Genomic DNA, 13,746 nt, shown 5'->3' with positions numbered 1-13,746 from the left:
TCCAGTGGCTTACAAATGGTCTTTGGGTCTCCACTCTGCACCCCCCCCACACACCTCATTCTCAATGATATGATTTTTTGTTCTGATGATGCCTGATACCTGATCCCTTCCATACCTCGTGATTGCACAGGCTGGTGTGCTTCTTCCATGTGGGCTTTGTTGCTTCTGAGCTAGATGGCCGCTTTCTTGCCTTCAATCCTTTAAGACCCCAGACGCTATATCTTTTGATAGCCGGGCGCCATCAGCTTTCTTTGCCACATTTGCTTATGCACCCATTTGTCTTCAGCGATCGTATCAGATAGGTGAGCACACAATAATATCATTTTTTTGTTCTTTGATGCCTGATAACTGATCCCTTTGGCATGTGGCTCACAGTTTTATGAATCCACTTGTTGTTGTCCAGTGTACCTGAATGACAAATATACTTCTGAGAGCGATATAGTCCTTTGTTTAAGTTAGCTCTGATTCTGTGCCAGAAAATTTCTTCAAGATTTAGAACTGGGCTGTCCAGTAGTTTAACCAGGGGTTGTGTGTGACTATTGTACAACTGAGAATATAACATAAATAACTATTTCAATAACCATAATTGATCATTTTAATTACACACACTCCAAAACCAAACTCACTTCCATTGAGGTGAGCTGACTCATAGCCACTCTATAGAACAGGATAGAATTGCCCCTGTGAGTTCCTGAGATTGTAACTCTCTAAGAGTAGAAAGCCTTGACATCCCACATGTGTTCATTGGCCAGGTTGGCACAATAAACCTTAACTATCACATTTAATAAACACATAACTACACACATTGAGCTAGATACATGACTAAAGTTACTTTTACCTCTTTTCATTTATGTGTGTTAAAATGGCTGTGAAAATATTTAAAATCACGTGGTGACTCATTTGTGGCTGGTACCACATGCCCCCTGGACTGTGTTGGTTTGAAGTGTGGGCTTTGGACTAAAACTTGCTGGAATCTTAGATTCATAACCGAATTAACTTGGCGGGTTGGGGCAACTTAGGCTCTCTAAAATTCTATGTTTTAATCTCTAAAATAGCCACCAATATGTACCTCCCATGGCCACTGTAAGGGTTAAATTGCATGGTCATGTAAAGTGCTCAGCCTAGAACCTGACACAGGAGCACAGCGGTTAAACGTATGGACGCTGGGCAAACGTGGAATTAAACAAAGCTCTGGGTTTGAACACTGCTGTTTCGCCTTTAAACCTTGTGGTCTTTGTGGTGCAGCTACTTTGCTTCTCCACATCTCAGTTTCTTCAGTTCCCTAGCCTGATGGTTGTTGCATTTGTTAAAAGCAAAGATAGGGAGGCTCACCACAGAGTCCTTAGGATTAAATCAGGTCAGATACGCAAAGAGGGGGTTAGCTCCTAGTCTGGCAGACAAGATGCAGCCAGGATAGGATAACCGAATGCACAGGCCCGTCTCTTCTCATGCTGCTCCTTGGCCTAGGCTTTTTGTTCTTCATGGCAATATATCGATAGGGCCCTGTGACATACCATTATTGCTTTTGCGTGGCTCCTTAAGCTTTTTCCACCAGTGACCCCTTTTTGTCCAAGAAATTTGCCACACAGGCAGGCAAGCACTGCCAGGAATGCCTCAGACCCTCACCCCCTCCCCATTCAGTTTCGCTGCCCCCTAGGGGAGGAAGACCCACCGTTTGAGAAGCTTTAGTCTATAGCATGGCTGTCATAATATTCTCAAAACATTCTCGATCTTGACCTGCTCTTCTAGGCTTTTCTATAGCTCTATTTGTTCAGCCACTCATTGATTTATCCAAGTGGATTTTCCTCTTCTTCTTTTTCAATTAACTCAGGTGGAGGTTTACATTTCAGATCGTTAATGTAATATCCCACAGTCTACACCACTAACCAACTCTTCATCAGTTCACTCCTCCCCCACTCCTTTATTTCCCTTCTCCCTCCTGTGGATCACCAACTTCCACTGCACCCAAGTCAACACCCCACCCACCTTTTAACCCACGGATCTATTGTCCCCCCGCTTACCCTACCTGCTTCACCTAACTCCAAAGGCTCTTTACTTTGGTCTGAAAGTCTTCACCTTGTTTTTCTTGTCTTTTTTTTCTCTTTATAGCAGTGGTCTCATATAATATTCGTGATTTGCTATGTGTTGGGTACTGTGCTAAGGGCTGAGCATATTTAGTGGAAAGAACAGACATACATGCCCTACCCTTATGGAGCTTACAGTCAACTGGGAGAGACATCGCTAAACAACTCAGCAAGAACATGTATTATTACACTTCCTGGTGACTGCTACGAAAAGAACCAACCTGGTGAAAATGGTAGAAGATCATAGAAGGAAGGGAGGTGGTGAAGAATCTAGCCCTGATCAGGAGGGTCTCTGTGAGGAGACGGCATCCATGCTGAGACTGGAAGGCAGAGAAGAACACCTTCATAAGGAGGGAGGGAGGTATGGAAGGAGTTTTCTGCTCTCCAATGTGAGAAAAGAGTTCTGTTGTGTTGCAGAACTCCATGAAAGCGGGTGTGGAATAGTGTGCTCCGTGAGGGGCTGAAGGGTTTAGATGAGGTTGTAATGATAAACAAGAGCAAGCAGGTCACTTGTGCAGCAGGTTTACCCAGGGCAATGAATGCATCGCTTGATCGCTTGACTGCTGTGTCCACGAGCATTGGTGGTGGAGCTAAGCAAGACAAAACCCTGGACAACTTCAGTCTTTTCTTCATTTATCCCGATGTTACCTTGAGGACTAAGGTGTGCCTGACCCAAACCATGGTAGTTTCATTCCCCTCCTCTGCATGTGCAAGTTAGACATCGACTAAGGAAGACCAAAGAAGAATCAGTACATCCCAACTGTGGTGCTGGGGAAGAATGTTGCAGCAGCATGGACTGCCAAAACCAAACCAGTCTGTCTTGGAAGAAGTCCAGCCCGAATGGTTTCCAGAGGCCAGGATGGCTAGATGTCGTCTCATGTTCTTTGAACATGTTGTCAGGCGCGATCAGCCCCCAGAGAAGGATATCATGCTTGGTAAAGTAGCAAGGTAGTGAAAATGAAGAAGGCCCTCAACAAGATGAATTGACCCAGCGGCTGCATCGATGAACAATTGTGAGGGTGGTTCAGAACCCGCAGTGTTTCCTTCTGTGTGACATAGGGATGCTGTGAGTTGGAGCCCACTCGAGGGCACCTAACATCAACAGCAGCAGTGCTAAGTCACAGTGAGAATATAGATCTTTTTTGAAGTTCAATATAAAGAGTTGGAGCTTTTTGATCTTGGAAGGGACACGCTTTAATACAAGTTGCTATTTGGTATGTGAATTTAGGAGGGCAAAAATTGAAGTCGGTCTATATTACTTATTTACTACTTTCTGTCTTATTTCTTTTCCATAAAATTGATTGCTATACTCTGCTGTCTCTATCTATTTGTTAAGGTTTATTGGCCATGATCTCTTAATCAGTTCCAGCAAAAAACATTTTGTATGGTGGCACTCATGTGATAGAGGAGAGTTTTAGGCAAATATACTTCGGTCCTGCCTTTTAATCAAGTAGGTGTGGTTGGGGGACTAGAGAAGTTATACTGAGGAGAGGCAGGCTTTGACATATTGTCACTGCTTCAATATTAGTTTGGGAGCCTCGGAGAAAATCCTCAGTTGGAGTTTGTACCTTCCACTAGAAGCTGCTCTCCTAAGACGGCAGGATATCATGTTGGCATCACTCTGTGGTCCTAGAGAAAAACAGTAGTGTACCAGGCACTTGAGCAAATAATTAGGGAAGCTGGATTATATGAAGAAGAATTCTGCAGCAGGATTGGAGGAAGGCTTATTAATAACCTGCGATATGTAGATGACATAACCTTGCTTGCTGAAAGTGAGGAAAAATTGAAGCACTTGCTGATAAAGATCAAGGATTTTAACCTTTCAGTGTGAATTACAACTTAAGGTAAAGAAGACCAAAATCCTCACAACTTGACCAATAAGTAACATCATAATAAATGGAGCAAAGATTGAAGTTGTCAGAGAGTTTGCTTGCTTGGATCCATAATCATTGCAGGCAGCCGTCAAGAGATCGACTGGCGCAGTCATTGTACTGGGTAAATCTGCCGCACAAGACCGCTTCAGAGTATTGCAAAGCAAAGATGCTACTTTGAGGACTAAAATGCACCTGCCCCAAGCCAGGGTATTTTCAATGCATGTGAAAGTTGGGCGCTGAATAAGGAAGACCCAAGAAGAATCGAAACATTTGAATTGTGGTGCTGCTGAAGAAGAGTCCTCAAAGGACAAACAAATCTATCTTGGAAAAAGTACAGCCACACGCTCCTTAGAGGCAAGGAGGACCAGACTTTGTCATATAATACTCTGGATGTGTTGTCAAGAGCGATCAGTCCCTGGAGAAGGGCACCACGCGTGGTAAAGGAGAGGGGCAGTGGAAAAAGGTGGCAGGCCCTCAAGGAGATGGGTTGACACAGTGGCGGCAACAATGAGCTCCAGCACAGGAACACTTGTGAGGGTGGCACAGGACTGGGCAGGGTTTCATTCTGTTGTGCGTGAATTCGAGGTAGGCCAGAGCTGACTCGACGGCACTGAACAGCAGTAACAACACCCGTCAGGCGAGGGAACTGGATTTGGGCTTAAGGTTGTGTCATGAGCCATACAACTCTAAACAAATCATTCACCCTGTGGGCATGTTTTCTCAGTCTCTGGAATAAGCAAATGTCAGCCTTCCGCTCTCCTGAGGCGGCAGCGAGATTTGAGGCTGTATGGCCTTGCGCTGTGAGAGGTATTCCAGGCCTTACAAATGCATTTGTGAAAAGCCGCAGGTCTGGGAGACTGCCTTCTGCTCTCAGCTCCTCTGCTTCCTCGCCCTTCCTGTGACGCAGGGTGAGTCACTTCGCCTCTTTGAGCCACCGTTTTCCCATCTGTGGGACCCCCTGACAGGGTGATTATGAAGATTCAAAAAACATAATCGAGGGCTCTGGAAGTAAAAGTGCTAGAAAATGCTGTCTATCAGCCTGGTTTTCCCGGTGTTCTTCTCGGGCCTGGGCCAGACGGCCCTAGATCCGAGGGCAAACTCTAGGTTCCTTTCCATCTTCCAGATGAGCATTCCTGGCCCCGTCAGTAACGAGCACATCCTGGGAGCTCAGGCCACAGCTGGATATGGCAGGCAGAGCACGAGAGAGCACATGAACTGCCCAGTCACGCTAGGAGATAGAGCTCCCAGCTGAAGGGGGACAGGACTGATTCGAGCTGTAGGAAGCGTAATGAGGAGACTGCAGCCAGTTTTCTGCCCTTTGAAACTCCTTTATAAGAACATGAATCCAACGGAAGAAACCAGAAGCACAGGTCCATGTACCAATGATCACAGAAGAGAGAAGAGAGGACTAGCTATATCCTATTTTTCTCCAAGAGCTTTCTCCAGCGGTATGTCTGGTGATGTTGAATTTGTCTGCAATGTTATTTTGAAATGTTACTGAGCACCTAATATAGATCAGCTTCTTTTTTTCTCTCTCATGTTGCTATAACTGCTCACAAGTTCAGATAAAAGTGAAATGTATGAGGTCTTAAATCAGATGGTAAAAGTTTGCCTTACGTGAATCTTTTGTAGCCTTTAGCATAAAGACTGGGGAAGAGAGGGTGCCACCTTTTTGTGACGCAGATGTCTGGGCATCAAACTCTATCTTCATGAAGTAGATGTCCAGGATAGTTCAAATGGAAAAGGCCCCACGCTAGAGGTCGAAAGAGAGAGGGGTCCCCATGCCCCCACTTCCAGGGCCTAGTGGTTCTCTCCACCCGATGGGGCGGGCATACTTTGTAAGAACAGCCTTTGAGTCTCTGGTCAGCCTGGCATTTGGCTAATGTATGAAGATTCGATTGACTCAGGTAAGGCAGCAGAATGGGGAAGCACATTTACAAAAAATGCTAGATTTTTTAGCAAACTGTGACTGGAATGGTCATTTTTCTCTGAAAGGGCATTGCCTGCAAGGGTGTCTCCCCAGGAACCAGGGCGCTCTGGGAGAATTTGGCTTGCAGCCACAGGTGCCTCTTGATTTGTTGATTTTTTTTTTTTTTGAGTTCTTGCCATTCAGGCTGTATCTTACAAGCAATACAAATAACCCCCTCAATAATCTATCAGCCTTTCCTCTTGCTTTTCGCCTTCCCAGCTGGCTGTCCAGGACTATATTCTCAGAGAGGCTCATAAAACAGCCACGCTCAAGGGGCATTTTTAAAAATGCGACTTTAAAAAATTGGAGCTATTTATAGATTCACACGCAGTTATAGGAAAGAATATAGAGAGAGACCATGCACCCTTTATCCAATGTCTCCTGAGGGTAGCGTTCTGCAAAGCTATAGTGAAATGCAGCGGGGACACTGACATTGATACAGTCAAGGTGTGTAGCTTCTCCGTCGCCGCAGGTGCCTGCTCTTCCGCTTTTCTCTCACCCTCACCTGCCCTGGAAACCATCTATCTGTTTTACATTTCTATAATTTGTTTCATTCGAAGATTGTGTAAATAGAATTATATATGCGGTACGTTACCTTATGGCAGTGGCTCTCCATCTTCCAAATGCCACGGCTCTTTAATACAGTTCCTCATGGGGTAGTGACCTCCAACCATAAAATGATTTTCGCTGCTACTTCATCACTGTCATTTTGCAACTGTTATGAATCATCATGTAAATATCTGATATGCAGGATGTATTTTCATTGTTACAAATTGAATATAATTAAAGCATAGTGATTAATCACAAAACAATATGTAATTATATTTTGTGAAATATTGATTTATAGTTACAAATAAATGAAATTTTGTTTTGAAGCATGGTGTAGCATGGGTAACAGTCTTCCTGCTGGGTACTTGTATGTGGGCGGATCTGCATGTGGGCGGACCTGCCTGGAGACGGATAGAGGAGCGGTGTCTTGGTTCCTAAGACCATTGGAAATATGTGTTTTCTGATGGTCTTAGGCGACCCCTGTGAAAGTGTAGTTCGACCCCCAAAGGGGTCACAACCCACAGGTTGAGAACCACTGCCTTATGGGATTGTTCCCCCATCAAACAAACAAAAACAGTAAGACTCGATGGTGATTCATCCACGTTGCTGTGTGTATCTACAGTCTGTCTTCTTTGTTGCTGAATACTATTCTGTGGTATGGGTATAGGACAATTTGTGTAGCCATTTATCCATTGAAAGATATCTGGATTGTTTCTGGTTTGGGGTTATAATGAGAAAGTTGCTATACATATTCATGTACAGGTTTTCACACGAGCCTCAATCTTCTCGTTACTTTGGTAAACGCCCAAGAGCGTAATTGCTGTGACATACGGCCATTGAGTGTCCAGTTAGTTGTTTGAGAAACTGCCACATTGTTTGTTCGTTTCCAGATGCCTGGGCCAGTTTAGATTCTCAGGACACTGCAGGAGCGATCCCGTTATCCATGTCCTCTCAGGCTCACGGTGCTGCCGCCAGTTTTCTCTCAGTCATTCCACTTGGTATTGACCCCTTCCTGTGGTGTGTGTCTTCCTAATAATTAATGGTATTGAACGTCTTTTCATGTGCATTTATCATTTGTCTATCCTCCTTTTGTTTGTTTGAAATGAACTTGTTTGTCACTGAAGATTCCAAGTCCATTTCAATTTTACTTCTCTCTCTCTCTCTCTCTTTTTCCACTCAGACCACTATTTAAGTTTGAAGGATAAGGAATTTAGTAGCATTTTTAAAAAGAAACATACTACATATATTTACATAGTCCTTTTCAAGAAATGAACTCAACAATAATATCCTGTTAAATCATCCAAATATGTGGTTCTTTTTCATTCCCCCATTCCACCTCCCTCCTTGCTCAATTACTTCCCTCATCCCTCCGTGTTTCTCCTAGCTTTCCTCTTTTGCCTGTTCATGAGATCTGCTCATTTTCAAACAGGATTTTTAAGGAAATGTTTTAATTTACTGTTGAAAATATGCTCAGCAGAACACACACCGGTGCAGCAATTTCCTCAAGTACATATAATCCACTGACATTGATTACATCCTTCATGTTGTGCGACCACTCTCGTCTTGTGCTTCCCAATTGTGTCTCCTCGTGCGCGCATCGACTCACTGCCTCCAAGCTCCCTGTCCAACCGTTCTATCTGCTCCTCTTGTCCATTTAATCCCATAGAAATAGTCCTTGAAAAGAATACAACATTCAAGGAATGTTTTCTCCAGTAACTCAAGTATTGTTTGTTTTAATGAAGACTCGGGGAGATATCTATCTATCTATCTATCTATCTATCTATCTATCTATCTATCTATCTATCTATCTACCTACCTACCTACCTACCTACCTATCTATCTATCTATCTATCTATCTATCTATCTATCCATCCTTTTGTCTAAGGATTACAGTTTAAAGCTTATTTCATGAAAATAGTTTCACGGGTTCTTCTACTCTCAGTGGGTCTAGATTCTCTGGATTTGGGAATTTGAAATTCTGTTCTACATATGCTCTTTTGGTCAGGATTCTTCTATAGAATCTTTGAACAAAATGGTGAGTGGATTCTTATTTTTTTAAGCGGTTGAGTTTTGAGAGCTCTTTATATGCTTCAGCATCGATATCCTCTGGTCAGAATATTTTCTTCCAGTCACAGTGTGCCTTTTATCTTCTTAACAGAGCTTTTTGCTGAGAAGAGAAAGCTCATTTTTCCTTTTACAGATGATACTCTGGTGTCAACTCTGAGAGCATTCTGTGTAGATCTGGATCCCGAAGATTTTCTTCCATGCTTCCTCTCGAGAAGCTTTATGTTTTCCCTGAAGCTGCGATTCCCTTTCGTTAGCTTTGCTCATGGGGTGAAATCGAGTTGAGATGTTGCTGTTGCGTGCAACATATAGAGTGTGGGTTACTCATAGATTGTGGGTTACTCATCGATTGTGGGTTACTCATAGATTGTGTGTTACTTATAGATTGTGTACAATTTATAGATTGTGTTACTCATAGATTGTGTGTTACTTATAGATATCTGCTCTCTAATGCCAATTGTTGAAAAGTTATCTTTCCTCCCCTGAATTGCTTTTGCATGTGGGGTTCCTTTGGGTGATTGTTTCTTTATATTGCCATATTAATCTATATGTCTATCCTTCTTCTAATATCACACACTCTTTATTATGGTAGCTATATGTACTAAGCCTTGAAATCAGTTAGACCGCTTTTTCCATGTGGCCCTCTTATTAAAAATTGTTTTAGCTATTACAGTGCTTTTCCCCATATACATTTTAGACTAATACTGTGAATGTACAAAAAGCCTTGCTGGGGTTTTAATAGGAATTGCACTAAACCTTTATATTAATTTGGAGACAGTGGACATCTTTGATATATTAAGTCTTATGATTTACAGGCATTGGTTTGTCATTCCATTTAAAAAATATTTTCTTTCATCAGCATTTGGTTGTTTTTAACATAAAAGTCTTGTACACGCTTTATTAGATTAACACCTAAGTTTGTTCTTCAAACAAGTTGCGTGGTTCTGTCTTGTAGCCGAGCTTCTCTAGACGTATTCCTGGACTGAGTGTGCCTCCTGAACTGTCTAAATGACCACGGGGAATTCAGTCTTAATGAAGAATCGCATGCATTTTGAATTCTCTAGATCAAATTTGGGATCCTAATTCTAACGCTTGCTACCTGTATGACCTTGGCTTTCAGTCTTTCATTTAAAAAGGTCCTCCAGTGCCTGTTCTGGGCCAACCACCATGGTGGACTCCTGAAACACAGTAGCGAGTGCCTCTAATTGCTCTCCTCCCTTCCTGGCTATCAACACAGCCAGTGTTGATACAAGAAACATATCCCACATTGGAGACGCTTTTTTTTCATCATGCCCATCTTTTGTTATAATTTTGTTCTTCTTTTGAATCCTTGGTCCTGATGATTATCTGCACACCAGCTAGAGTGATTTTTTAACAGCACACATACAGTCATTATTCCTTTGCTCAATAATATTCTGTAGTTACACCAGGTTGTACTGAGTATAAAACCCTCCCCTCCCCTTGGCGTAGTAGGCCCTGTGTGGGCTGGCCTTGGCTTTCTTCTTTGACTTCACTGGGCAGCCGTCCTCAGTCCTCAGTGTGCTTCCTGTACACTGGCCGTCTTCCTCCTGCGGAAACTATCAAGCTCATTCCACCCCAGGGCCATGGTCTCCGTTAGGCTCCCTGCCTAGGATACTTTTTCCACAGACTGGTTCCTCTTGTCCTTCAGGCTTCAGTTCAACCCCCCCCCTCCCTCCCCATGCAAATCACAGTTTATCAGCTGACTGTGTTTCACCCTTTGCGTTGACCTCATCACTATTTGAGATTATCTTGATTATCTGTCTCCTGGATTGTGCTCCGTGGGAATGGGATCTTGTTGTGTCCTTTACTGCCCGATTGCCCAGGTCTTAAAGCAGTTCCTGGCACAGAGAGTCCATAGAGGGGTTGAATCAGTTGGCTGACCTCTCTTGGGTCTCATTGTCTCAATTAGAACATCGTAGAGTAATTGGCCAATGAAACCAGATTGTGCTTGGAATTAAGTGAGATAATAGATGTATATGAATGTTAAGTACAGTGTTTCACTCATAGTAAGCCACCATAGATTGTTGTTGTTCCATCATGAATATTTCTGTCATACAAACATTCACTTTACAACCAGAATGCTCCTTAGAGAGGATCAGGAGACGGTGGCTCACTTAGTTTTGATGTGATGTCAGGCTAGACTAAGCTCTAGCAAAAGAGACCCTCTTTGGTAGCGAGGCCTGGAAAACGAAGGAAACTCTTGAGGTAATGGGTTGGCACCATAGCCGCAACATGCCAATGATCGTGAAGATGGTGTCGAGCTGGGAAAGGTTTTGTTCAGTTGCACATAGGTCACCATGATTCAGAGTAATGGCAACTAACAGCAGTGTTGACTTCTGTACTACTCTATTATCTATTTCTTCTTAGACTTCACAATCCCTCCAGAATGGCGTGCATGCTTATCGGTGACAGATTTTATGAGTATTTGCTACTGGTCAGATGTCAGTAATTAAATCCTAACTCTTCACCATATTTTTCTGTGCAGGTCCTGCAGCTGGGCTCTGACATCCTTCCCCAATACAAGCAAGAGGCACCAAAGACTCCTCCTCACATCATCTTACATTACTGTGTTTTTAAGACCACATGGGATTGGATCATCTTAATCTTAACCTTCTACACAGCCATCTTGGTCCCTTACAATGTTTCCTTTAAAACGAGGCAGAACAACGTGGCCTGGCTGGTGGTGGACAGCATTGTAGATGTCATCTTCTTAGTGGACATTGTGCTGAATTTTCATACCACCTTTGTTGGACCAGCTGGGGAGGTGATTTCTGACCCCAAACTCATCCGCATGAACTACTTGAAGACGTGGTTTGTGATTGACCTTCTGTCCTGTTTGCCATATGATGTCATCAACGCTTTTGAGAACGTGGATGAGGTTAGTGCCTATATGGGTGACCCAGGGAAGATTGATTTTGCTGATCAGATTCCACCACCACTGGAGGGGAGAGAGAGTCAGGTACATCCCTCAAATCTCAGCCTTGTTGTTATGTCGTTAAAGTTGCATTACTAAATGTGGGTGGGTCATCAACCGGAGACTGATTAAATGGGTGGGAACGTGCATGAGTGATGTGGAGAGGAGGAGGAGCATGTTCTTCCTCCCTGTGGAACCTTTGGAGGTTCGGACAGTGCATGCCAGTGAATCGGGGAGGGTTTAGGAGAACCATGCGTCTCAGTGATGTAAGGCCCGGCTCAGCAGCAGTGGCCTGCAGAAGAAGACATTCATTGCCACTGTATTGGTGAATCTTTCACTCAGAATAAAATTGTTGAGTGAAGACCTACCAATGATTGATTTCTCTAATTAGGCCAACTTTTCTGTCATGGACTGCTGCTCTTTAACTATTTAATGACTACCTAAATTTTGGCAACAGGAATGCCGTTTCTCCCCAAATTTTCTTTCAAAATTAAAATATATACATATTGGGGAACAAAGGAATGAGCTGTTTCTTTGCTCACAAGAGCTTTTGGAAGTGACCAGTGGCTTTCAGTTTTCCATTGTCTTCTCTGCCTGGATTTGCTGAGGTAGCCCGGTGCCTATCGCAATTACTGGGAAGAGTGATTATTATTGGGTTGGGCAGCATTGGATGGTTCATCCTGAGAACAATGTAGGGAATTAAAGGAAGAGAAATGCCTGGGATCCGGAATAGTCCAAACAGCCATAGTCTGGATGGGTGCCTAGGACATGGTGCAATAGGAGAGATCGCTGGGATTGCTAAAGTGATTTTCAAAAGGAAAAAAACCACACAAAACACAAGGATGTCGAGTTACTGCAAAGAAAATGGTCAGATCTTTATCTAGTTTAAGTGCTCCATGGGAATGACTCTTTCTTTATCTTACTCCTGGTTGACACTCCAGATAGATCAAGAGAAGGCAGTTCATTTGGCTAATCTTTAGCTTCTTCCAACAATGGACACTTATTGCCTCGGATTACAGAGGGTTCAAGACATCAGAGTCTGGCTGGGCCATTACCTGGGTGGGTAATTCAGGAAGCTGTGTGGTGGCTGAGTTCAGGAAGCTGTGTGGTGGCTGAGTTCAGGAAGCTGTGTGGTGGCTGAGTTGCTGCAAGACTTATTCTCAGGGCTAAAGGGTTCGTGGGGCTCAGAGAGTTAGTTGGAAGGGACCATCTGCTCTCCTGGCAATGACCTCATGTCAGGCGGGTGATATACGTGGCCTTGCTGTCTTCAGATCTGTACCTGTGGGATAGGACACCAGCCCCTTCTCTGGGGGAACTGACCTGTTTCATGAAGAGCAGTTTTTCTTGCAAAACGCTGCTAAGTTGTAGAACTGATGGAGAGAGCTTGGGTATTCAGATGCTCGAGACTTGGCCCACTCCTGCATCTCAGTATGTGGTGCTTTTAATACATTTCAAAATCCCAAAGACTCATTCTCTAGGTGGTGGCTTATGTGGATTTTGTGTGAGACTAAATGAGTTGAGACAGATCATAAACAAGAGCAGGAGCATCCCTGAAGTGGATGCTGGGATTCTTAAGTGTGAATTTTAGTACATGTTGGGAATGATCTTTTTCTCTGTGAGCCCATTTCTAGAAAACGTTCGTGTGGAAAATAGGACTATTTTTGGCTTAGGGAATTTAAATGTATTTTCTTAACCTGAAAGAGTCTCTTAGACACATATGGGAAATTAAATTTAACTTTAACTTTAAGAAACCGCTTACATTTTAAAAATAAACCATTTTCTGTTAATGGCAATGAGACGGAGATTTTGGAGAATAATCAGAACAGTTCTTCAACTTCTGCAGGTTCTTATTAGGAGTTGCCAGATCCACAAACACACATGTAACGGTGTCAAGTTTACCTGTACATTAGAAAGGTGGAGAGCTTTTCCAGAAACTTCCTGTCGGTGGCATTGGAACTTTGGGGGCTGTTGATTGTGAGTAGCCCCCATGATGTTACTGACTTTTGGCTTCATAAAATAGTTTGAAAAATGGGAGGCAAATGACATTTTCTGTACTTTCTAGTTGGTAAAGGATTGAGGTTCAACATTCTTAGTACCATTTTAAAAAAATCTTAAATTATAAATATTAGGGGGCTATAGTTACAATTCGCTCCCACAATGACCTGTTTTTTTGTTTTTTTTTAATTTTATTTTTTTTAAACATTTTATTAGGGGCTCATACAACTGTTATCCCAATCCATACACACATCAATTGTGTAAAGCGTATTTGTA

General features: G+C 43.1%; 1 protein-coding gene across 1 annotated transcript in view; it reads left to right on the top strand.

The window, feature by feature from the left end:
- Positions 1–13,746, top strand: part of KCNH1 (potassium voltage-gated channel subfamily H member 1) — a 455,486-nt gene that overhangs the window by 60,294 nt on the left and 381,446 nt on the right. Inside the window, exon 6 of the mRNA XM_004699864.3 lies at positions 11,047–11,439. Within this exon, the coding sequence (XP_004699921.2) occupies positions 11,047–11,439 (393 nt within the window). The remainder of the gene's footprint in view (positions 1–11,046; positions 11,440–13,746) is intronic.

The sequence above is a fragment of the Echinops telfairi genome, unplaced genomic scaffold (assembly GCF_000313985.2).
Source record: "Echinops telfairi isolate 266 unplaced genomic scaffold, ASM31398v2 ScPeMD7_7424;HRSCAF=8462, whole genome shotgun sequence".
Classification (NCBI taxonomy): domain Eukaryota; kingdom Metazoa; phylum Chordata; class Mammalia; order Afrosoricida; family Tenrecidae; genus Echinops; species Echinops telfairi.
Note: the sequence above shows the minus strand (reverse complement) of the source record. Positions and strands in the feature narration are given on the sequence as shown.